The sequence below is a fragment of the Taurulus bubalis genome (assembly GCF_910589615.1).
Source record: "Taurulus bubalis genome assembly, chromosome: 5".
NCBI lineage: Eukaryota > Metazoa > Chordata > Actinopteri > Perciformes > Cottidae > Taurulus > Taurulus bubalis.
In genome coordinates, this window is record NC_136593.1 from 17373664 (window position 1) to 17399993 (window position 26330).

General features: G+C 43.3%; 1 protein-coding gene across 1 annotated transcript in view; it reads right to left on the reverse strand.

The window, feature by feature from the left end:
• Nucleotides 1-7988: 7988 nt before the first annotated feature.
• The window catches only part of prickle2b (prickle homolog 2b), a gene marked incomplete at its 5' end in the record, with an annotated part of 78633 nt that continues 60291 nt past the window's right edge, over nt 7989-26330 (reverse strand). Inside the window, 7 exons of the mRNA XM_079218578.1 lie at nt 7989-9547; nt 9800-10690; nt 11713-11899; nt 12552-12755; nt 14804-14941; nt 15404-15517; nt 19628-19811. Coding sequence (XP_079074704.1) covers nt 8592-9547; nt 9800-10690; nt 11713-11899; nt 12552-12755; nt 14804-14941; nt 15404-15517; nt 19628-19811 — 2674 coding nt within the window. The 3' untranslated portion in view covers nt 7989-8591. The remainder of the gene's footprint in view (nt 9548-9799; nt 10691-11712; nt 11900-12551; nt 12756-14803; nt 14942-15403; nt 15518-19627; nt 19812-26330) is intronic.

Consider the following 26330-nt stretch of genomic DNA (forward strand, 5'->3'; position numbering starts at 1 on the left):
GGCAGTCCAGATACAGTAACGATGAATGGTTGTGTGTGACCATAAGGACAATATTTATAATTTGTCAAGTAGTTGAATCAGTTGCCAATGCGTCAGTAAATAAACGGAGGGAAATCCCTGTCGCACTGCAGCTAAATGACTTAGCTGCATTTTTGTGTTTTATTCTATCATTGTCCATAAACAGGTGTCACTACTCATGCCAATGTATTGTCATTCTGTTATTTCTGTCACTCTTTGTTCAGGTCACTCATGATCTCCACGACATGTAAGGGTGCAAGCCAAGATCATTATTTCAGGAGAAAATACATGATGTTTCATGAATTTATGTTTAAATATTCTTAGTATTCAATATGATTATTTTTATTTGGTGTTTTCAATGCAATGTTGACTTCAGACACAAAATAATAAATCAACAATGGACTTCCATGGAAGCTAGATTTACTTTGTCACTGATGAATGAATTGTGTCCTAACAACCTTAACTGCTCTCGCATTTGGATTTTAATATGTGAAAGACTTTCAAAGATTATTGAAACAAGCTTCATCACAGATGTCTGTTCTATGTTCTTTCCTCATTCCTACTCCTCCATATGATCCAAGTACACAACTAATATAAACAGGCACAGCATATCATTGTAACAGTACTAATGAAAAAGCCAACTGTTTTATCTCAAGCTGAGTTCAAGTTAGTTATACTCAATGTTATTGATATTTCTGTAATGTTTTATGTAAGAGAGCAACCAGTTTCAGATCGCTGCAGCTCTGCTGTTGTGTGGGCGACCCACACCTGATAAAACTGCACCTGCAAAATGTTTGTCACCAAGAGGTCAGAAATTTCCTTCCTCGAAACAATAAATCATCCCCTGCTCCCTTTGGACCCTTTTGGTTCTGCTGTCTGTTCTGTGACCGCAGCAGGAAAGAAAATTAATGGAAACTGTCCCACAAAGTCCCAAAACATTGTGAAATCATTTTATTTTCATTCCTTTTGTCTGTCTCAGGGCCGTTTGACTGAGCTCAAAGTGTGTGTCTGTATTCCAGAGGCATGACTTGGGGCGACCTTGGTGTTAATCACCGTCACGCTGGCACTGAAGTTCAGCTGGTTTCTTTCACTCTTACACCGTATTCTTAAAAGTGAGATATGAAACCCTTGCTGAACAGCGGCCGCCGTGGCTACAGGTGAAAGTTATGGGATAAAGCGAAACTACTACTCCTGTTTAGCATTCAGCAGAAATGCCAAAGTATTGCAACAGTAGCACAAGAGGAGAATAGTCATTAAGTCAGCAAACTCACTGAGTAATGTCCAGTATATAACAGGACAATTTCACCTAAAGTTTACTATTACTATCCACCAGAAGTGTTTGGTCTTAACGGACCAAGCAAGGCTGTTGCAGCAACATCGTTGAGTGTATTACATTGAGCAATGATATGTTTCATGGTTAATTATTATGTTTCTATAATTCATCCTCTCAGGAGTTATAGTGTCATTATAAAGTAGACAGTGTCTGTGTATACATTGCAGTACTTCCTAACTGTTAAAGGAACAAATCTGACTCAGACTGAAGTATTTAAAATGGCGTTGCTTTTTTACCTCTTTTAAGGGCATCAGGTATTGTGCTACATGTATAGTCTTGCTTGCTTAAGTACACATTATGCTAATGTATAGCACTGTGTCAGCGTTTGCTGCACTCTTACCACAACAACACACTCAAAGCAGAATTGCATACTGGACAGTTTCTTCTTTGGGACATTTCTTCTCCAACATCCGTGGGCCTTTAATATATATGAGTCTTTAAAGGTCTCCCCTTCCTTATCACTATGCAGCAGCTGCTAGCAGCCACAGGGGCTCCATCAGCTGCCAAACACATTCTGTCCACAGTTCTTCACATTGGGGACGGGAGCCGTGATTGGTGGTGTCTAGGCTGATCATCCTGTGTGATGTCCTGCTGTGCCTTGTTAACAATGTAGGAGGATAAACACGAGGATTAATTGGAGAAACTTCTGCAGACCTGTCTTATCCCTGTATCCATTTTGCATTTGTATTGGTTGCTAAATGCAAACTACACAGATGATAAGCAGAAAGTTACAATCTTGAGAAACTAAATACGAATTCAGTTAACTGTGTATCTGGGTCTCGTGGAATGACGTCCCAGCTGTAATGTCTCCGTTACGTCAACAGGTGGGGATGTTAATCTTCTGCAAAGATGCACTGCACTAATCAAGACCATGCCAATGCACGATTACAATAATAACTGTCTCCCATAACAATCAGTTATTTGGCAAATTAATTTGGACAGATTTCCCAGGTGATTTTTAAATAATTGTATTTACACTGATATAACAACGGTGGTGAATGAAGCTGATAGTTGCATTTACTGGGAGTGTTTTTAACATTTAGCACATTTTCAACTAACTTTGTAGTTGTAGACTGTTACAAACTATTATTATTAACATGTATTTCCATCACATTGTATCTGATTCTTAGTTTTCTTTCTTTTTTTTTGATATCATTAAAGCAATCTGATTAAGTTCTGGAATTTCATCTTTCAACCATTGTCTAGGGAAATGATGTTTTACCCACATAGGAATCATCAGAGTTCAAGAGGTATCTCAGAATGCGTTACATGTAATGCGTCGAAGGTTTATACACCACTGTAGTGGTTTTATTGTCTTTATGTTATTTTAAAGTATGTATCTAATGGATGAATAAAAAATAGACCAATGTTAGAAGACATTGCTCTGTCACACTTTAAAAACATAATTTTTAAAGTGCATATTCGTCTCTTTTCTGTCTATCATTCACAGGGACTTCAAAGGAAAGTAATATCTTCCTCCAGTGGTGAACACATGAATAGCAAAGAAAAGTTTAAATGAGGGCTATTATTCTTCTGTCTCTTTGCCTGGCAACACTGAGCTCACTGGCAGCACTGCAAATCAGAGAAGAGTGAACAGAGTCGGATGTATTACAGATTAAACAAGTCCCTGTTTCGAGTCTCGAGTTTGTTTATTTTTTCTGGTAATTCTAAGAAACTGTGCAGATTTCGCCAGTAAATAGGGCGACACATGCTGCTGTGTAAGCCATGTGAATATGATTATTAAATGAAACAATGCCAGGTAGTGCACAGGATGCACAAAGAAATCCACCTGATTAAATCGTCCGTTGTGTCGGCCGATTATCTACTTTGCCTGAGTGGAAGAGGATGAGTAGCAGATGGCGGAGAAATTAGCAGGTCACATTGATGCCATTCAGTGGCCTCAGTGAAGGACCATTTCAATTTCAATCTCTGCACATGAAAACTTTCTTAATATGTAAAAAGCATTTCATAGCGCTGATAATGTATTTGTTGATTGGGCAACAGTAGAGTCAAGGTAAGATTTGGATTTGGATTAAAAAGGTCACTCTGGTAAAATGGGTGCTGGCATTGGAATAAGACTTATAACAGGAGGGCGCTAAGTAGCAATACTCAAGATTGTGTCTACAGTTAAGTCACAAGTACAAGTTTTTAAAATGATCCTGACCGACGCAAAGGTAAACCTGTTAATAGTGCAGACAAAGACACTGCTGAGAAGATTCATCTTGTAAAGTAAACGGGAAAACTAGGCTACTGCATTGCTGTATCACTCCGGCATTAATTTATTACAGCTACAACTGCATAACTGATTGAGGGAACGGTGTGAAACACGGTAAAAAGTTGCTATCGGTGGTGATCTCGTACAGGTGGCACACAGATGGGACCCCTCCTGGGACCCGAGCTCGTTAATGAGTCACAGAGAGGAGGGGTGAAGCGGGCTGATATCATGAACCAGACGGAGCCCTCTGGCAACCCAACATCGAGGTACCCAGCATGCCATTCTTCATTATGGCGAGGTGCCCCTCGGGGCGTTGGAGCTGCGGATTAACCCAAACCTGGCAGTGTTTCGCCGCGCTACGTGTCAGACTGAGCAAACACTGGAAATTAATCGTTACTATTTTCTCTCAGTGTGGCTGAAAGACAACAATCAGGCCTAATGAGGGCCCCATTGAGACTTATTATGAGCTCTAATTAATGGTGCAGAGTGTGTTTTGTGATTCTTATTTACAGTATTTAATTGCCTTTCAAAAAACTTTGCAAAAACTTTAAGTCAAGTATATTGAAACACGGTTGGCCTATTGGGGTGAAGCTGAGTGGGATGCAAAGTGTTGACCGGTCACAGTTGAGGCCAGTGGAAGGGCAAAGGTCACGCTTAAGCGGGTGAGAATGTATTGCGAGATTAGCGGGTTTAGGCAAGGTCTTCAAGTCTAATACTGCTCGACTACTTAACTGGCATTCGCTGTCCTTTTTTGTGCAGACAATTGGGAGCTGCTTGAATGTAAACAGCAGGGAAGTTGGTCTAGATAATTACATTTTGGGTCTGCTGTGCAGGTTTGCAGAAAGAATGTAGGAAGTTAAGACAGCATGGATGATAGAGAAGAGAAGATATAGCGTCAGATTATGGGATTTCACACCCAAGGGAAGAGAAAAAGGCTCCCAAACAATGATAATGAATAAAAAAAGCCATCTAAGTCGTAGTAGACTGTGATATCTTTATTTGTGGATCTACTGACATTGTTCTGGAGCATTCTTGCCACAGTAATTGAACACACATGATGAGGCAGAAGGAGGGGAGACCGCTGGTAAAACCTCAGTCAGTTCTGTCACGCGTTCAGCCCAGTGTGTGTGTGTGTGTGTGTGTGTGTGTGTGTGTGTATGTTTGTGTGTGCGATAACACACCATTGGCATTCTTCATTTGTAAATAATTGAATCAGGCTATTTTAGTTTGCTCAGAGCGCAGCTGTAATTTGCAGCCGTTCTGCTCTTAAGGACCAGTAATTATGGCTTTTAGAGTCTCCCAGAACAACTCAAACGACTTAAACTCATGACAGCTGTGCATCTGGGCCGTAACACACACACACACACATACACACATACACACACACACACACACGGCTGTTAATTAAACTGGTACAACTAGTGCGTTTATGGATGAAAGCAGTTTTTTTTAAGTATATTTTCTAACTAATATTAATTATGATGTCTTCAATTATAGTACATAAATACAGTGGTTCTCAAATGGGGGTACGTGAAGGCACTCCAGGGGGTACGTGATACTAAAATATATTTTTAAATTAGCATCCATTAAAAAATCTAATCCTATTTAATACATATTCCATAAAATATAAGTGTAAGTTCAGAAACTTAATTGTATAAATTCTATAAATCATATTTTTTTTCAACCAAAAATGCTTTGCGCTGGTTAGGGGGTACTTGGCTGCAAAGAATATTTCACAGGTACATCACCGAAAAAAGGTTGAGAACCACTGAATTAATACACAGTGGATTTGAAATAGGCCACACACATTAACAAAATAGTAAATATATGATTTTGTCCCCCCATGTCTTCAGTGAAATTATTTCAGATTATTTCATAATTGTCAGATTTTACAAAATTCAAATAAACTGACCAACTTTTTGAATGGCTAACTCATAGTCCTTTAAAGCATTATGGTAATCTCATAAAATCTATAGGAGGATAAAAAGGGGGGCCTTGGTCAGCAGATATATATATATAGGGAGATCGTCATTGTTGCACCAGTGAACGAGGTTTGTCTGAACCTTAAAGAGGACCTCTGGGTCTTTCCACTTCGTCACCTGATTTGCTTGTTGTTTATCCAGTGCAGACACATACCTCAGGGTTAATGAAAGGATGGCTGTCTGTTCTGCAGACACTGCATACTCTGTAAGGCCTTAATACACCGGAGTGGAGTCAATGTGATTCAATGGACGATTAACACGAGAGGAAAGAAGCTATACCTCAACTGCTGTATGCAATACAACCTTACCCAGTACAGCGTGGTCACTTGAACATGTCATACAAGTTATGAGAGTGCAGCCAATTTACAAAAACTAAGAAGAAACACTTGTGTTTTACTTTACTGAATTATTCCCTCAAAAATGCTTCATCCATCCATCTATTCAATCAATTAAATTAACCTGTACACAATAACACAGAACTGTGTTTCCATGCAGCAGTTGATTTTCTTTGGTTAAGAACACAGCATTATTTATTCTAATTAGGCTGAGCTTCTGTGGTTTACCTTCATTCAGCTTCATTTGGTATCAGCACACTGTAAACATTCTTTTTGATGGATTTTGAAGAATAAAGAGTAGAGAAGGAAAAAGCAGTAAAAAAAGACTGGAATTTGAACAAAATGTGTAGCCCCAGACGTTGTACGTCCTGATCCTGAACATTGTACTTGATGATAAATACAAAACTGGCTGTAGAATCTGGACAATGTTAATGAAGTAGCTTTGTTTCATTGATGGTCACATGATCAGAAATACATGAAGCCTGGTCGACAGTACGATTGTCACAACTGGAAGCATCCATGCGACTCAAGGATTATCTGCCCACCATCCGCTACTTTGAATATGGCACAGCCCGGGAAGCATATGGCTGCAATCTGTGCCCCCCTCACTGTTGGGCCTTCATTTGCTTTTAATTAAACACATGGAAACACCCCATGCTTGGGTAAAGACCAGGCAAGGAACTAATGAAGAAACAATACTATGGGCAAAGTTAATGACGATGTGGGGAAAGTTCTTGTGTCAAGGACAATAATATCCACATTAATGAAGACAGAACTTTGTGTGTGTTTTATTGTATGTCTGGAGACACTGATTGCAGTAAATCTCATCCAAACTTGCAGCTGATGTGAGTAACAGTCTGCAGCTGTAGTTTGAAGACGTGCTAAAAGCAGGGGAAAGTCCACATTTACGTACCAGGCCCTCAGCCATCTGACATAATGTATCTTGCATGTTTGTGCAGCTGGTTTTGTCGTATCATGGCTGACTAAATGAGGACTCTTTTCCTCCCTGTCTGGGAGTCATCCGAGTGTATACCGGATCAAACACACGCCTTTGGAAGTTGAGGTTAGGTGAAGTAAACGCACTAATGTGCCAATCATGTCAACAGCATTAGTGCTTGAACGCCTTTAATCAAGCGATTGGCGTTCACACATTTCCAAACATATGTGTGTGTGTGTGTGTGTGTGTGTGTGTGTTTGGATTATGGGGGCTATAGCGACAGTAATCCCCGGACAGCATGGACGTCAGAGGCAATCCAATTTACTGTATAACATTGCTTAACTCTTACAGATACAACCTGTTATGCTGTAACTGAGGTGGACTTGTTTCTCGCCAAAGCTAATAGCTACATCAGCGGCTAACTTCTGCTTTAATTAAGAACAGCGGTGCTTTGAGCTAAATGGTAATGTCAGCAAGGCATGATCATAACGAGCAGCAAGTATAACGTTAACTATGTTCAACATCTAATTTTAGCATGTTAGCATGCTAGGATTTGCCACTTTAAGTGCAGCTGAAGCCGTCAGTTGAATGTATTTGGTCATTACCCAATGACATGATAATGACGCTACATTAAATAGGAAAATGATCCAGCAAGTTATCACAATTCATCCTGAGGGGAACATGAATGCCTGTGCAATCCATCCAATAGATACTGTATATTTCAGTCTGGAACAACGGGGATGACCCATAGACGGGCACTGCCATCCCTAGAGCCACGCCGTTAGCATGCCGAACATACTTACACAAGGCATCACCAGATTTCAATAACTAAATCCCTGGACCTTTGTCAGCAGTTTTCAACTTCCTTAGGCTGATGCAATAAACCAGAACTTCAGTGGCATCTGTTTCCAGGACAATGGAGCTGTGTTTGTTCAATTGTGACGACACCTATTACCAAGCAAGTATAGCGACCCAGTGGAGGGTGACGCTCCTAATCAACCTCTACACCACATTGTCATTCATTTATGCATTAAACAGATGGAGAAGGTGACTGTTATGCTCTCTTGTGAACACCAGACACACGTGTTGTCATTCTCTGGAGAGAAACACCAGCTGTCAATCAAAACACTCACTGAAATACTCCTTTATTCCAAATGCAGGACCAGGTCAGCCAAATAAAACATGCATAAGTTGTTTTTGTCATATTCTATATCTACATTATAGATATTTAATACATAAATGATTCTATCCATACAAAATATAAAAATATGTGAGGCCTCATTTACAACCATATGTACATGGACTTCCTTAACTTAAGTGAAATTATTAATTCATTTATCTATGTACATACTATGAACTGAATACAATAGTACAGTATATCCTCTATCTAAATCACATTGGTGAAAAAGCTAAGCTGTCCCAAACAGACTACCTTGCACACTTGTCTGCTGCATGGAAATGAAGTCATGATGAAAAGAATTGCACATCAGCTTTTGATAAACGTTGTGACTTGATAGAACTGCGCTTGTAACTGTTAGCCTTAATACTCAGGAGATATTCCGAAACATTAAAATGAACAAACATGCAAACACTTGCTTTTTCACTGTTAACCGACTGTAATTCATCACTGACTTTCAATTACGTGATATTCAACACTCAACAACACTGAATAAATGGACTGTGACTTTTATTATTTTTTTTGTTCCAGATGGGAGATGTTAGTGTACACCAGCTGGACATAGAGTCATCTCCTTTACCAGATGACAGGATGTTAGGATATGATGCAGTTCTTGCTTTTTCTGCGTTTGCGGGTGTGTAACTGCCCGCTGTGGTTGGGTCCTCCAACCCCGTTGTACTTATGGACAAGCTCCTGGTTGCTGAGGTAGCGCAGCTGGATGGGTCTGGGGATTGGCTCACCCAAGAAGTAACCTTCATCCTCTGATTCGGAGGATGAAGAGCAAGTGGAGCACCAGCCATCGTCATCGTAATCATCCCAGGAGTATTGGTTCAAGCCAGTGCGTCGGCTGGCCCCAGGGTTCTGAAGAGTCAGGTCTGAAGTGGTTCTGGGGCACGGCCTGAAGGGTTGGGACTGGTATCTCCCTCCTCCTCCTCCTCCTCCTCCTCCGAACTGGTCCCTGACGCTCCTTGGTGGCGGGAAACGGTCGTAATCCTCACTGACACGTAACTGGGGTCTTTCTTGAGGTCGCACCCTTCGCTCTGCCACCAAGTTGAGAGCGTTTTCTGAACGGGATCGACGGGATCTTCGGGAGCGATGGTGGTGGTGCCGACGCCTCTGGGGAGTCTCTTCTGGAGCTTCTATCCGTATACTGGCTCCTCTTCCACCTCCTCCACCACCGACACTCCCCACCCTGCGCTCACTGATGGGGGGTAGGCGGGCAGCGTTGGCGCTGCTCACCAAACTCACCCTATCCTCCTCTTGGAAGGTGAAGCCAGGTGGTAACTTAGTCATACCCATACCTACACCCATGCCAGGGTGATCGCGGTACTGCACCTGGTACTGGGAGGACCTGGGAGGATCCATTTCCATGTAGGGCTGACCGGCGGTGAGGCTGTGAATAGACTCCGAGCTACGAAACTGCACTGAGGAGTTGAGGGTGCCCATGTTGCTTTTCTCTGACACGTTCATTCCAGAGTCTTTGCTCAGGTCTGGCATGGAGAAACGAGAAAGGTGCTCCTGCCGCTTTCCTCCTCCATCTGCTGAGTGGCCTGTGGGCAAATAGAGTAGAATTTGGTGTCAGTAGGCGGCTTATTCAATGTCATTCCATAAAATGTTGTACCTTTGTCAAGCTGAATTTCAGATTACATGGCCAGCAATGTCAGCACAAGTTGTGATGTATACCACCAACAATACTCAAACTATTATTTTTAAAACACACACAACTTCCCGTGTAATACTAACAGAGTAATAGAACCGAAAACAAGGCCAAGCCAAGGTCTAACGGCTACTATTTTACCCACCGGTTGCATTGGACAGGGCCAGGGACTCCATGGATCCTCTTGGAGTCTGCTCCAGAGGGGTCAGTTGCTCTGTGAAGTTAAGTGCATTGATGGGGTTCCTGCTTCTCGCCACCTGGTTTGCTGCTGAAGGCCCCGTCTCTCTTTCCCTGTCCCTCTGAAAGCCGTGCAAACTGATTGAGCGCTTGTCCGAGGAGAAGCCATCGTGGTGCTGAGAACAATGGGACACCTCTGTGAAGCTCTTTTGGGTCCTCAGTTTGGGGGGGTAATACTCCTCTGGAGCTGGCGGTTGGAACCACATCTCATTCATAGAGTGGCCCTTCATGGCTGAGATGGGTGGCCTCTTTAGACCTCCAGTCTCCTTGATCCTGTGATCCTGCTGTTGAATATTCTGCACGGAGCAGGTGGGGTTATAGGCTGTCCTGACATTGCACTGGCTCAGGAGCTGGAGAGGAGTGGGGTTGCCAGTTAGGTCTGATTGGGATTCATAATTATAGCCATCCCCTGCTTGCTCTTGGTTCTGCCAGGCGGGAGGCTCGCGGGTCAAACTGGGCGTTTGGCTGGAGAGACTCAAAAGATCCATTTGTAAAGACAGTGGGTCCACCTCCCCTGAGAATCTTTCAGTCTGAACTCCACCACCTCCGCCTCCACTCTTCCCCGCCTTGGAGCTGCGTCTGGACTCTCTGGTGGATCGAGCGCTTTGGAAGGCCGAATCGGAGGAGTCCGAGCCATTGGGCTCCTCCCCCAGACTGCAGGAGCGCGAGCAGAAGATCTGGCCCTGCTTGGGCAGGAAGGGCCGACCAAGCAGAGAGCGTTTACAGCGGGCGCAGCAAAAGCAGCCCTCTGTGGCGTGCCAGTGCTGCCCATCATATGTCATCTGGCCTTGGTCAATGCCTGCAGGATAGACACAGATGGGTTTATGTAAAATAACATCATGGGACTCATCTACAAATGCACAATTAAAATACAAAGCACCATGTGAATATCAAAGCGCTTGAAATTTGTTATTTAAAATGTTGTTTTATGTGAAAATAGTGGCACTTTAAAGTCGCTTGTGGGGAGAGAAAATAGAGCTAGAGGCTGGAACTTAACGGTTTCTGGGGGCCAACTCGTTATGGAGCTTTCCCAGCATTGTATAAACACATTGCATTTTGATTATGCCTGCAGTTGTTGCAGGGAGAGAGAAAACCAGCTATTTACTAATGGCTTCCATCTGGTTGCAGCATGTTTTCTGATGGTTTCAATTTATAATCAGTTGTGTTTTTTAGCCAAATACTTTTCTATATCCTGTCTAACAGATAATTACAGAGCAAATTTGTTGAGAGATATGTGGCTAAATCACACCTGGGCATCCTGTTGGGGGATACACACACAGAGGTTTAACAGAAAGTGGAAGTGGGCCAAGAAGAGCCATTATGAAGGTTTCCCAGTGAAAAAGACCCCGTTTCTCCTCTCAGTGGGTTTGCCTCTGACACTACAGGTTATCTGATGTTTATATTTGTATTTAACCGACACTGACACTGAGGGTGAAAACTCACTCGATACTGTCATGCCTTTGCCCCAGGGTGGTTTCATGATATATACTGTACATATCTCTGCGCTCTGTAAGCTGTGGTCTCTGCGCTCTGCTGTGACCCTGCCTCACATGCCTGGCCATGACATCATTCAGTCATAAACTTCTGAAAACCAGGCCACATTCTTTCTACTCTGGCTCTTTTCTACTCGGTGTTACACTGCAAATAAAAGCTAGGTCACACGTTCATGCTCCTTTAAATTAAAACGTCAGCCCAATCATGGTCCACTTAATTTCCCCATGTATTAATGTATTAACATTACATTTTTGGTTCTGCACGTGTTCCTTTACATGACCTGTTTGTGATAAATGCAGTTTGTATTAACAGATGCCGGCAGCATACCAATATGTTCCCCGCAGGAGTCGCAGTACTCGGCGTAGAGGGACTCGAAGCAGGAGCAGCAGTAGGGCCGTCCCTCCTTCATGATGTAGCGCTGCCCCCCCAGCACGGTCTCGCACTCGAAACAGCAGAAGTGCTTCATGTGCCAGTGACGCCCCTCTGCCTCAGTGCACTCATCCGCAAGGATGATCTAAGAAAGGAGAAATAAGAAAGAGCATCGTTTATCACCGGTCCTCCGGAGGTAAAACCTCAGTTGGGTTATTACTGCTCGCTGCATGACAGGACAAAGGCTCGACTCGCCCTCCCTTTTCATACGCATCGCTTTCTCCTTTTAGTACTCTTAGATCGTCCTCTTTGTCTATGACTTGTAGAAGAGGCTAATGTGTGTGGGGACTTAAATCTAAGTCAAATATAGATGGTGCATTTACTTATAATTATGCTGCTGTTAAAAAGCCAAGGTGATTTTCAAGTACTAACAGCATCCTTGTCCCCATTTGCAGAGACTGAAAGTCAGTGCTAATGGTTTGGAGATCAAGATATTGAGAGCTGATCCCATTATACTGGAAAAAACCCTTGCATGTATTAAACTGTGACAGTACGTGTTGCGAGCCTGAGAGAATCATATGACAGCAGTTTGGCCTAATATAGGCATGTGCAAAATGTGTGTGCGATAACATTTAATAAATAGCTCTACCGACACCGTCCCACATTACAGGCTCAGTATGTTCAAGTAATTGATATGTGTATCTGTTAACACATGATCATCCATGTGCAGATGAGTGTGTGTGTGTGTGTGTGTGTGTGTGTGTGTGTGTGTGTGTGTGCGTGTGACGAGTGTCTACCTCATCGCAGGCGGTGCAGCGCGGCTTCAGCCTCTCGGCGTGGTGCCGGCCGCAGTAGATCTTCCCATCCTGGTGGAAGTAGATGAGGTCTACCAGGAGCTCGTTGCACATGCTGCACACAAAGCAGGCTGGATGCCAACACACGCTGTGACCTGCCCGGGACGCAAACACGGCAATGTCGCCACCATTTATCTGGCCTCCGCACTGAAAAGGGGTAGAGGAGGAAGAAGAAGAGAGTTTTTAAGTTAATGGCTGCAGCAAGTACTTTTGAATACTTGGATCCCACTTTCTTTTCCAGTATCAATTCTAAGTCTTAAACACAGTAGTGGCTGATACCGAGTTAAAATTCTATAACTGTGCTACTTATTTGTAGTTCCACTTGACATCTGTACACCTGCATCCAGTGGCCAAGTGGTGGACTTTTTATGCTCCCTTTGTTTAAGTAATTACGTGACATTCATCCAGAATTACTTTTTTCCTTTATACAATAATTGCAAAAGAAAAGTCTGTAAAGCTATTTCGACAGCAAAAGAAAAGGATTAATGGAAGTCTCGACAGTAGTATCAATAAAAGAGCGAGGAGACATGAAGTCAGCTGGGTCAACTAGAGATGGACTCTAATGCACATCCTCAAGGAGCTTAAATTGGTCTGAGGAACTCAAAAAGGAACTTTTTGGTTCCCCTCCTTTGAAATGAAAGGATGGGCGCCATCTTGAAACGTGGGATGGTATCATTTCTTCCTTAATGTGAAGTAATTCCTGTTCTTAACAGGTTGATGGGCTACCAGAGACAGGAAGTGCGATTTGATAAGAATGTCAGAATGAGGGGTGGGGGGAATGTTGAGCCATTTGTGAGGACTTAATCGGTCTATAATCTATATAAAAAATATCGTAAAGCCAAAGGTTATGTCTTCATTGCCTTTGTCCAATCAACAGTCCAAATCCCAAAGACACTCAGTTTACTATCACATCTTCACGAAGCTGGAACTTTAGAATGTTTAAATGAAAAATTTGGCAGTTAATGGTTTCCACGCTACAGTGAATCACCACTGAGGATGTACAGTTTCCAAGAAGTAAACAAGAAGTTAAATTGCCAATTTTATCTCTTGTGGTCATTATCGGTGCTGATACAGATTGAGTGTATCGGATTGGCCCATCTCTTTCTTTAAATACAACTTTGCACGAAACCTGGACTAATCTGAACGCACATGGGAGTGTTTACATGTGTGGCCGGGAAGGCAAAGACAGACGCAGAGAGGAAGTTAAATGGCTGCTGGAGGACGATGGTGGGGCGAAGGGGAGAATACAAATTTAGTGATATATGGTAGATTGAAAAGGAGAGCAAGATTGGCATGGAGGTGTAAAGGTAGAGAAGCCAGAAAGATAAACGAGAGGCAACGCTAAAGAGACAGGGGGGAAAGGTCGGGGAGGCAAAGTAGATTTAGAGGGGTGGGAAGATGGGGACGGAGCGAAAGTTACAATCAGGTTATCTAACTGGCACAGAGCCGACTGCTGCAAGGAGGCAGAAAGTTGGGGAATTCAATCAATACACACTCTCCTAACAACCTAAACCCTCATGCTTGTGTGTGTGTGTGTACCCGGGAGTAGCTTTGCTTGAGCCCGTTGTACACACACCAAAGCAAATGGCTAACGGATGCTGCAGTGTGCTGTTAAAAGAACACTCCATTGCACTCTGTGGTCCCGTAAGGCCACTACAAGAATAAACGGAGACAACGCATTAAATATTTGATGGGACTCCGGGTACTACTATGAAATATGTTCAAGAGGATTCAGAGCAGTTTGAATTGTAACTTAGTTCTCTAAAGTTTTATATGAGACGCACAAGTACTGTGATTAATAGACGGTTTCTAGGGGAAAATGAGAGGCAACATACAAATGCAACGCCTCAGGACCCTCCTGAAGAACAACTTGTTGAGGTGAGACTGACGAGGTCACAACATTGTGATAAAACCACGCGACTCTGCCCTTTATGTCAACAGACAGCATTTCTCGTACATCATTACAAAAGAACAGAAATGCCAGCATGTCCGTCACAAGACTCATCGCTTTTCATTCCATCGGCCACATGACACACCTTTGATCCCGCCACACTTGATCATTTACTTCACGCAGAAATGGCATTTTCGAAGTGTAACGCTGGGCGGCGTTTAGCTCGTCTTTGATCTCGTCCCGCCTCTCGACTGCTGGAGCAAACGACGCAAACATTTCAGTTTTGGATATTTCTGCCAGCTACCTGTTCACAGATCGCCCCCGTCATCGTCACGGGGAACGGGCGGACGTTGCCGCGGCCCAGGTTCTCCCGTTTCCGCTGGTTGCTGAAGAGCTTCAGTTCTCGCTTCTCCTCGTCGTCCAGGCCGTTACAGTAGCGCACCTACACAAACACATCACGCCAACATACGTTAAGTGTGGTCTGTCACGCAGACACAGAAAGTTTAAGGTGGTTGCTTGCATTTTTTTTAATCAATAAAGCAGCATCAAACTATACATCACTGGCACAAACAAAGGCAATACTACAGTATTTGTTTGCATTTCATGATCAAGACAATTATTTGATTAATTTGAAGTTATTATTATTAGGCTGGTGTAAAGGTGCTGTTTATAGCAGTCACCCTGATATCTCAACATTATATGGTAATGATTTATTGATGTAAAAAAAAAAAAACTATACAAGAAAGCTTGCTCACAAACACCTCACAATCTCATTTATGCCCATTCAGAGGATCGACTCTATTTTTTTCTTCTTCTCTTCTCTTATCTCTGTATTGCCCTGAAGGAGGGTTGGGAGGAAGGGATGGATGAGGTGGTGGGGGATGGGGTCAGTTTGGACCCTCACCTCATTGTCGTGGGGCGGGAGTTGATGGAGCAGCTGTTTGATGCGGTATTTCTCTCCTGGGCTGTTTACATAGGGCACCTTGTCCTCAGGCAGAGAGCTGTAATACTGATGAACCTGAGCAAGAGACAGAGACAGAGAGGATGAGAGTGATGAAGAACAACAACATACCCGAGACATGTAAACTACACAAGTGCTGCAGCTGCAGACAGTTATCATTTTATTGTCAATTACGCTCTTGATTACTATTTTTGATTAATTGTTTTTCTGTGTCGTCTATGATGCCACACAATAAGGAATACATATACATACTCTCACTCTTCCAATGGCTTATTTTGTCCTTACAACAGTCATAACACAACTTAACGGATAAAGATAATAATATGAGACACAGAAAAGCTCCAAATTTTCACTTGGAACCGACAAATGTTTGACCTATTTATTTGATAAATTACACAAAACGGTTAAATTATTATTAAAGTGTAGTCTATCAATCATTACAGCACTGTGCAGAGACTAAATTAACAAGATCTACAACCAACACACACACACACACACACTCTAAGATTTATGGCCCACCAGCGGAGACTTAACGAAACCTCAGCTCTCCATCTTTGCACATTGACACGGGAATGTATTGCTGACCTGTCAAGTGTGCAAACACTCATGTACACCCATGCTTAACATGGATACATTTAGCAGAGCGTGTGCACACAAATGTGTGCGACAGCAGGATAAATGCTAATCTGGATGTTGGAAATTGCTTTGGACATTCTTTACATTACAGTGGCAGACAATGACTGTCATCTGCGTGTTATTTATTGCATTCTTTTTTATTACACTGTAACAGGGGGCCGGGGTATAACAGAGGTCAGGCAGTCAGTCGTACATGAATGTGATTGGAGGGGGTGCAAACCACAAAAGCCAGAGGGTTTTAAATGGAGATTGGGGGACAGAGGTTAAGGACAGAAGAGGAAAATAAGAGGTGGCGAGAGGGAAATCATAAAACAAAATGAAAAGGTTAGATGCAGGAAGAGAGAATAATTGTAGAAGAATGAACAAGTTATGGTTTGATCAAATGAAAGAAACAACACATAACTACGGCGTGGCCATGATGGATACCTGCTGACTAAGTCAGACCAAACCTAATGACCTGATCTGTCTCCTGCATGGATCTACTGACTGGAAGCCATCAGCTTTGACCTTGACCACAACATAGAGAGCACCACACAAAAACAGATTAACTTCAATAATGCAGAAAAGCATTGGTACATAGAGACCAGAGACCAAATGTAAAGTCCTATTGCTTATAAAAACTCTGTATCAAACTTTGTATGTAACAAAACACATTCTTTATCAAGAGCATTTCCACGAAGCATTGCACAAGCATGCTTGTTGTTGGGATGCATTAAGAGCAGGAGCCTCTTGTTAGAAGTGTAACCTAATTCTTTCTGCTCTGCTTTCGTTGGCTTCCACCGGCGTTGGAGCGGGACGCAGGATCCTTGGCCAGGAAGCACGGCTCGGGACGCCGGCGGGGGATGATTCATGAAAGACCGACTGTGGTCAAGCACTGATAAATCACACAGCGCCTATGCTTCCAAATGAACGCACACACACGCACACACACACAGGGCTAATGATAAATTACGTAACAATAACAACAGAGTTACAATCTGGAGGTGAAAGGCACGTTGCCCCGAGGAAAAGATCTAAAGACAGATACACACACACACACACACACACACACACACACACACACACACACAAGTACATAATGGACACAGTTGCAGCTAGATGCAGGAGGAGCAGCTTGTGATAATAACTGTAATCGAAAGCAGACAGAACTAAATACAGGGCAGATTTTTTTCGAACTGTACTGAAAGGAGTGTTTTTAAAAGCTGAACGAGAGGACTTTGCAACTGAGTGACAAGAGCGATCGCTTCACACAGCTGGTTTCTATTGCCGTTAATGGCCAGACAGCCAGAGGAATAGACACCACCAGGCACCGGCCCTAACATTCTCTCAACAAGCCACTTTCTAGCGGTTATTGGACATAGATGTTATATTGTTGAGAAAACACTGGTAGTTACAGCTAAACGCGACGGGAAGGATGTTGTTTTCACAGCAAAGTGAGCAGATTTAACGGCTGTGTTTTCACTCGCTGTCTTTCTCTTCTCACGTCTTTTGCTGAGATGTACAAATGCCCACGCATCGACGCTGCAGTCGGCATAGTTGTGGAAACAAATTCAATGCGCTTTAAAAGTTAAAAAGGGCCTGAAATTTGTTAATTAAGCACGAAATAAAAGCAATACAGAATGTACTAAAGGTCCACAGCCAAGCTAGCAGCTCTGTAAGGTTGTATTTAGCCACATGCTAACTTGCACTCTGATGGGAATGAATGAGTCCTAATTGTCCTCAGGTCCATTTGGGAACAGATCAAGCTAGCCTTGGGTACCTTTTAGACGGGCTAGTTCATTGATCCACATCAGAGCTGTTGGTCTCTCTCAGAAACTGGAAACCCTTCTGGTTTGCATGAATAGTCTTGAACTGTATTCCTCTTCAAGTAGCCCACATGTGAACATTTATGTTCGAATGGAAATTAAAATCAGATTCTGGTACGTGCTGAGCAGAGTCTGCACATTAGACTGCAGCTCTGGCTACATGACGGTAATTTTTTTAATTTAATACCAGATACAGGCCAATGCTGAGTAACATTCTTGGCCTTGACAAGCTGTAACTTGGCAACATCGCAGAAATATATTTGAGAAGGATGGAGAGAAGAGAGCAAGGGGAGAGAATGTTGGCAGGCCCTCCTCCCCACTATAATAACATCTCCAACAACTCAGTAATGGCTGTATTTGGTGATAACGGTCTGTATTTCAGCGACTGTTGAACAGTCCCAAGTAAGTTCTGAGATATCCCTCATAATTCTCAGATCCATCTGATTGAATATAGCAGTACTGGTCCGAAATCTCTCGTTACAGAGTGGCGACTTTCCACCACCGCTGGCTGAATAGCAGACTCATACGCAGCCCAGCCTCCCTACGGGGAAACCAAAACCCACCGTTTAGATCCTGGAGATTAGCTTTGTGTTTACCATCTCCCTCTATTCTCCCTCTGTCTTTGCCTCGTGCAGAGGAATGCCGGGTGTTGAAAAGCTCCACATCGGGCGTACATCCGCTCCTCAGCGAGAGGTCACGCAACATGTTTCCACAGCTTGAATGACTTGGACGTCAGGTTGGGAAAATAGAAATCACGATAGCTATGGACACTTTTCATCTAGACTGTAGAAAACACTCTTGATTGTCACCATTTTATTTTTCAAGGTTATTCAGTACTGTGCTCACAGTCCAGTTTTCATTATGGCTCGACTGTTGCTGAGGTCTTATCAAAACTAGACGAGAACCTAATTGACTTTTGGGGTTAGACATGTGATCCTGGACGGGGATGAAAAATAGCTGCGCTCAGTCCTCTGAGGTGAGAACAGGGGACTGTGCCAACATTGTATTGACCAGTTCATTGCTTTCAGCTCATCAACAAAATGAAACCAGCCTCCATAAACGCTTCTATTGTCCTATAATACTGGAACCCCCTCCCACATGTGCATACACACAGTCACATGGAGTATTGTAAAAGAGGATTTTCTTCAACGTGCATAGGACCATTTGACACATTTGTGTGTTGCTCAGACTTAGCTTAGTCGCTGTGACGGCAATGAAACCGACTCTTAACATGTTTGGGGGTGGAATTAATGGGAGATTAATTTTACTGCTGGAGTCACAAAATCTTTGTTATTCAATAGCCTGCAGAAGGAGCAGTCAGCAAGATTGGTGAGCTATCATATGGTGAAGTGCAGCTCAAACCAAACACTTCCAAAATATAGGCATGACTACTTTCATTAGGGTTGCACTTAATCGGTATTGCAACACTAAACATGGATCGTTTTGTGTATAAATGTGAACCCCCATAGAGTCACACAGACAGTAGATACATTTTTCAGAGTTGTGCCATGCTGTTGTTAAAACCTGCTGTTGGACAACAGACAATACTTATTATAATTGAATGTTGACAGTCAACGTTTCTGGTCTTTAGAATTATTCACACGACACTATGTGGCGTCTACAATCCAGTGTGACAGCTGACAGAACTACACAATTTTACAGATGATCGATGTAGACATCAGTGTGAATGTGCCGAGGCCCAGATAAGTGTAAGATGTAAGTGTACCTGTTCAGGTTTGAGTCCTGGTGGTACCCAGGCGTACTCCTCCAGGGCGCAGCCCGAGTCGTCGTCGGAGGTGGAGTTTCTCTGGAAGTCGTACATCAGCTTGGTGACCGTCTTCTCCATCTCTACAGGCATGGCTGTCACAGCATGCTCCTCACGGCGACACTTGCAGTGCACACAGATCTTCCTACCATGGACAAACACGGACAAAGAGCACTTTTCAAGACCATGTCATATGGAGACTACACACTTGTGTTCAACGGGAACATATTTACTGGAATACAAGATGGATTAGAAATGAGGTTAATAGTTATTTGACTGCAGAATAAACCACCATTAGGGTGAAAACAAACCCTCAGTTTAATAAATCACTGTGTAAACAGAAATACATTTGGGGAGATCGAGTTTCAACAGAAACAAGACGTCATGCTGCAGTTGCTGTTTGGGCCTCTGAAGCCTTCCATTAATCACCAAAAATAAAAAATAACCCAAATTGCTTTTTTCAAAGGGTAACCTCAGACTATCTGTAAAAACAACAACTGCCGCTCTCACAGTAAAATGTGGGTACTACAACGCTCAACAATCCTTTGGAGTACCATGAACAAGTATATAATTACAAACAGGCGATAGAAGTGAGTAGAATACAGACAGCGACAGTGATGGAAAGCAGCACTGCACAAACACACTAACACGCACATACTCCCCTATGCTCAAAGTTAGCGAGAAACAATAGCAGATGCTTAGCCAAGAGAGTGCGCCACTCTCACTGGTCAAGCAGACCAACCCAGTTATAAAATGTAAAGTATCCCGCTATGTGTGAGTTTCCACAGAAAAGATAGTTGGGAGTGTTTGACACGGACACTCCTCCTGTTCGCTACTCTTTCATCTCCAGGGTGTCCAGAGAGTAATAAAGACTACTGCGATATGTCATAGACTCAAACAACTATTCCACACTGTTGTTTTACAAAATATTGTGATTAACAGATAGGAATTACTCGTCATAGAGGGACACAGAGCTTGTTAGACATCCCACAAAAAGCAGAGGAGGATGTGGGTTAAATACCTGAGTGTATGGATTCAAATTAGAATAAAGGTCACCTTCATCAGGTCTACACTTGGAGACACTGCATACATACAGAATCCCATGTCCTTTACAGCCATAAGCCTCTGCATGAAGAGGAGAACTCGGGGTGGCCAGAAGGTTGCATCTCACTAACCCGTGCTGCCACTCAGGCAGCAAAATCTGGGAGACAATCCCATTACCGTCCCAGACGGACACCTGACAGATAGCCCTATGGAGGAGCTTATAGACACTCAGGACACGGTTTGAAAGCTCGATCGGCTGAGGATCTGTTAGTGTAAAGTGCCTGCAGCGCAGACAGCACCATGTGGAGAGCTGGCCATGTCTCACCTCGTCTGTTGTTCAAAAGGAGCACTTCTTGTCCACGGCTCGAGTCTTGGTTAACAAAGCACTTCAGTCTATAGGCTTAGCACTGATGGATTTTGATGATAGAATGAACAGTGGGAATACGTAGCTCTCCAAGTAAAACATCCCATTGACATGCCACAACTGGCCATTTCACGTCATCCTTAAAAGGAAAACATCAAAAATATAAAAGGTCTGAAGTCGGACAAATTCTCCATTGCCACTTGAGATTCCTCGCCATTCACGAATAGCCTGACAGCCTATTACTGTCAGCTTCAGCTTTCCGATGCCGCCCTGAACCGAGAGGCAGGCCTCTGCGGTCATTGTGGAAGGGCAAGCAACAAGCTACAGAAACTCCACTCCACATGAAGTGGCCAGATTTCATTAGTCATGAATATTAATGGTTATGATAAACAGAGCCGCGATGCAGCTCAGGCAGACAAAGTCATCAAGCAGCTGTCAAGCAGGCCGGCTGATAGAAGGTTGTTTGGCGCATCCCTGTCCCGACGGCATGATGCTATAGCCCGGGGCGACGCAGCTTGCCTCATTACAACCCAGCACCTTCACCACCATTACTAATTTAAGGGTGATTAACTGGCTGACACGCAGAGAAATGCCTGCATCTATAAGAGCACACACTACAGTGGGATGATTGCAAGTGAAAGAAAAAGACACCAAAAGGTGGACACACAAAGGATTAAGCGCGTATGAACACCTCTTCCAGTCTTCGGACATGCTGCCAGCTGGTTAACAGCTATTTCTGCCTTGGTGTGAGGAGGGACTCTTGGTGATAAGACTATACAAATAGCCAGAGCTGAAGGAAAGCATTTCACACCGCATTCCTTCTGAGAGGACACATTACACATCGCTGCCCCGCGCTCTGCCGACAGTCTCTGTAGAGTTCAGTTAGGAGGATGTGGGATGAAGACCTTCCTGAAGTGATTCAACTCGAAAACATCTGATCCCCCACCCCCAAAAGAAATACAGCGCTGGCAGAGACCCTGTGGACCTACAGGGGCCTGTTGCTCCTTCCCTCTCCGTCTACCCTCATGATTTACAGCACACTTCATGCACATGCCTGGGATTTCCCCTCCACTGAAACCTAATCCCCGAACTTCCCCTTCTAATCTACATGATTTTCAATTAGGAGAGATTTGGGGACTTTTGTAATACAAGTCAAGTGCATCACTGTCACCTTATAAAATGCCTGTGAGGTGAAGAGAAGTAAATTGAAAGGTGTGTTCTTTATTCAAACATGACTGCCTGGGCTTTCCTCTCATGGGAGATGTAAATGCTGAAGTAGCATTGGTCGGTGTGAGTGTGAGGTTTGTTCAAGACCTGGGGGGTATTGTTGTTGGATTGAGATCCCTGTGACCATGATGTCAGTGCACAATGATTCACCGTTTCAGGTTAATTATCATCGCCTTGCTCCTCCAGATTAGCCTTGTAACCCAGGCAACGGGTGGTTTTAATATGTAACTGGAGTCGGATCGGCCCCTCTGACATGTTGCATAGACTCGGTTCAATTGCTTTAGATTACTACTGCCAGATCGTCAGCAAGCATGGTCTTACTTTTGGCTAAACAAGCATACTTAAAACTCAAATTTACCATTGTAGTAAATACAGTTGACTGGGAATTATCGTTGCCAGGCAGAAAATGGGACTAGGGTTGCCACTATAACCCCAGGCTTAGGGTTAGGAGACTGCATTCAGCCTAACATTTTGAAAGCCATCTGATCATTCAACTGCATCCGAGAGCCAGTGGAGGAAGTATAGCTTTGGCGGGTTTGAAGCTGAAGTCTCACTCCTCTGTCATTCCAAAACCGCTGCATCTTTTCCATGGCATCACTCTAGATGGCCAGATTAAAATCCCATTTTTAAACGGCAGTTCTGCGCAAAAGCGGAGGTTGGATGACGAGAGTGGAGAGCACAGAGGAGAGAACAGCTGGGTGCACACTGCCGCCAAGTCCCATCTTCTTTTTTTTCCTGCCTCTGCTTTTGTTTACTCTGGAAGAAGTGGGGGAAGAGGAGGACTGGCTCTTTTCTCTTCAATGGCCTTTTGTTGAATGCAACAATTTAGTTCAGTGTTTTGAAGCTGATGTTGGACAACTCAGCAGCTTCAATGGTGAGCCCCTTTTTCACAAATGAAAAACATACATGCAAACAAAGTCTTTGTACCTTAACCGGGCTGCGAGGTGACTTCAGAGCAATTAGGAGCTAATCACAGTTGAACATGACTGGAGGTGTTCCCGACAAGAATCAGGACCGACAAAGACGTTTCCCATTAGCGGCCAATTAGTAAGAACCAGATGCAGCATGTTGCCGAGGACAGAGATATGGCCTGCATCCACCTGTCACAGCAAATTACGGAGAGCCAAAGTCCTGCTCTTTTTCCAACTAGCCGAAACCTAATGATGGGTTTTCTCAACTGTAATATACAGCAACACAGAGGCATCTTTGCATGTTTTTAATGGCGGTCAACAATGACCGCTCCATGAGACACGTCCCCAATGGTGCACATGAGCTCAAATTGGGCTTGAAACTTCCATTTTTCAACATAAAGCCTGCATTACACAGAAGTGGGCATTTAGGAGGGTCTAATCATAGATGGCATTGAGTTGTATTATTGGAAAAGTAGGAGCTGGTGTTTTTGGAGATGGAACAATAAACAAAAAAGTCTCAACCACTGCTGCTTCAATTCAAATAGACACACAAATAGACACACTGACCAATTCAAATAGTCATCTGACATGTGTTTTTATTTGTAGCAAGCCAAAAGCCAGTGGAACGTAACCTTAAGAATTGGGGGGGGACTTAGCTTAATTTAACTATAGCTGTGTAATGTAACTTAAAGTAACTTGTGACTGGAGATAGCTTTTACGCACACCCACATACAACGAGACAACACAGAGAAGTAAATGGTACAGGACTTGTGCAGGAAGCCAAAAATACACAATACTCAAGACAGGATGACATTACTTATTCATTCAGTGTTGACTTGTTCCATAAAATTACACTACTTTGGATGGGAACCGGGGGAGTCAAAGCTTCCAAGACAACCTCAGTACAGACTTCAAACCTCAGACACTAGTGACACACTGCCAGGTCATTAGTGAATGTGTTCACCAGGCGTGGGTCTATGATATAGTTGAGGAGAAACCGTCTCAAGAAATCCACCAGTCCTTCTAGTAATTTAATTGGAATATAATGTTGACTTTTCTTTTTTGTCAGTGGGGAAAAGCAGCAAATAAAGCAGTTGTGGATGTCAGAAATATGTTGCGTTTAGGCTCCTGTCAACTCAATTGGTGTTTTGGCTGCTCTCAGACAAAAGTAGCCCAATGATACTGCGGCCAGCTGCTGAAGCTACATTATTCATTATCCCCCTGTCAGTCCATTCATGTGCTAATCCAGTGACCCTTTACACTGCTAAAGAAGTAGCCATATAAATGGCTCAATTAGCCTGCATTGAGTCTCAAAATGCTCTCCTTCAAATAACTGCCATGGAGCTGCGATAATGCCACTTGTTTCCAGTGCAGTTTGCAGCAAACAGGAAATTAATAGAGCCCGTTAAGTAAAACGACTCAAATAATGACAACATAATAACACAGTGATATGGAAGAAGACACTACATATGTTACAGGTGCTTATGAATGTATCTCTTTATTTACTAAGAAAGCTATAATCCATATGGCACAGAGTTCGAACAACAAAGACTTTATTGCTAAAAAGCGCACAGTAGCTTGACCATTGCGCCCCAGGGGGTGGGGTGGGGGATATAACCGGGACTACGTCTATGGAGAGGACGCCACAGTGCGAGTCCGACAACTGTGCATTCTGGGGGTTATTAACATCAAAATAACACCCGGCTCCACGCCATTAATGAGCAAACTGACGAAGAGAATTAAGGAGAATCTTAGTTGAAAAGTACACCGACTTTAAATCGGGCACGGGTTTTTAAAATGTACTCCTGTGACTATTTTACGCACATATTTCATAGCGGGAGTAAAGGGGAAACATCTAAAAGAAACTCGATGTTATAGTTCATAGGTCTATATTTGTGACTCAATTATCTTTCCTATTACGCACCATGGATCGTCCGTCGCGCTAACAAAAAAAAAAAATGCTCCAAATACAACACAAACATGATGAATAATCCGCTGCTTACCTTCTTACAAACTGCGGCGGGGGGAAGCCATAGCCCTGACCTCGGTGCTGGTTGTGGTGGTGCGGGAGTTAAAATGCGTCTTCCTCATTGCAGAATTTGTCACACAACTCCAGCGCCACAGCTTTGCCACGAAAACACCCCACTCTCACCCGCTGCGTGGTGTCTGCACCCCTCTGCTACATTTACCCCCTCCGTTTAAAAGCCTTTTGTCAACCCCCTGCTCTCCGCAAACACATTCGGGAGTTCAGCAAATGAGGAGAAAGCGCAGACGAGGAGCCAACTCAAAGTGCGTAAAATCTAATCCCCGTTTACAGATCCAAACAAGAGCGCCTACTCCGCTGAGATATTTGAAAATCCAAAAGGAATCCGAGATGAATCTCCCTCGGAAGCGGAGTTACTGCTGCCGGCTCGGAGTGAAGATCCGCGCGGACTTTCGCTGCGTAAAAGCACGGAGCGCTGGAGCTGCTCCACTCGCTGCTGTCCGTTTCACTGCACCGCTTTAATCCTTCACCGGTGTCAAGAGCGCATAAATCACACGGACACTTCCGGCTTGTATTTTCCAAAGTAAAAGCATAATTTCAAATGGGTTGGGATAAGATTTGCCTGAATTAAACACTACAATTGAATCCACTCAATTTACCCATTGGAGGACATAATTGTATTTTTGTGGTTATATATCTACATATACTTTTATGGTATGTAAGTTTAATCATATATGAAAAAAAGTTATTGTTTTTTAACAAAATTAAAAGACTTTCCCAGTGACACAAAACACACAGCTGATGAATACAATGATAAATGTTTGAAAGCTCTGGGTAAAATAGCTAAGTGGACCTTTCCGAGGTAAATATAGCCGTGAAACTTTATCTTTAACTATATCTATTGAGAAATCCACTGCTAAGAAGGCCTTGTTTTCAGGTGATTATTTTCAACCAAATTACTTCTTTAGCCTATTTAATATCTAACCTTACCATGGAAGCCGTCATTCTTTATGAACCTAGTTTAAATGAAGATGTGATTTTCTGACTTTCCAGACAGCCAACAGTGAAAATCAAGAAACCCCTTTTATTTCGAAGCCTTTGTTTCAAGTCAGAGTCGCTTACTTCCGGTTTTAC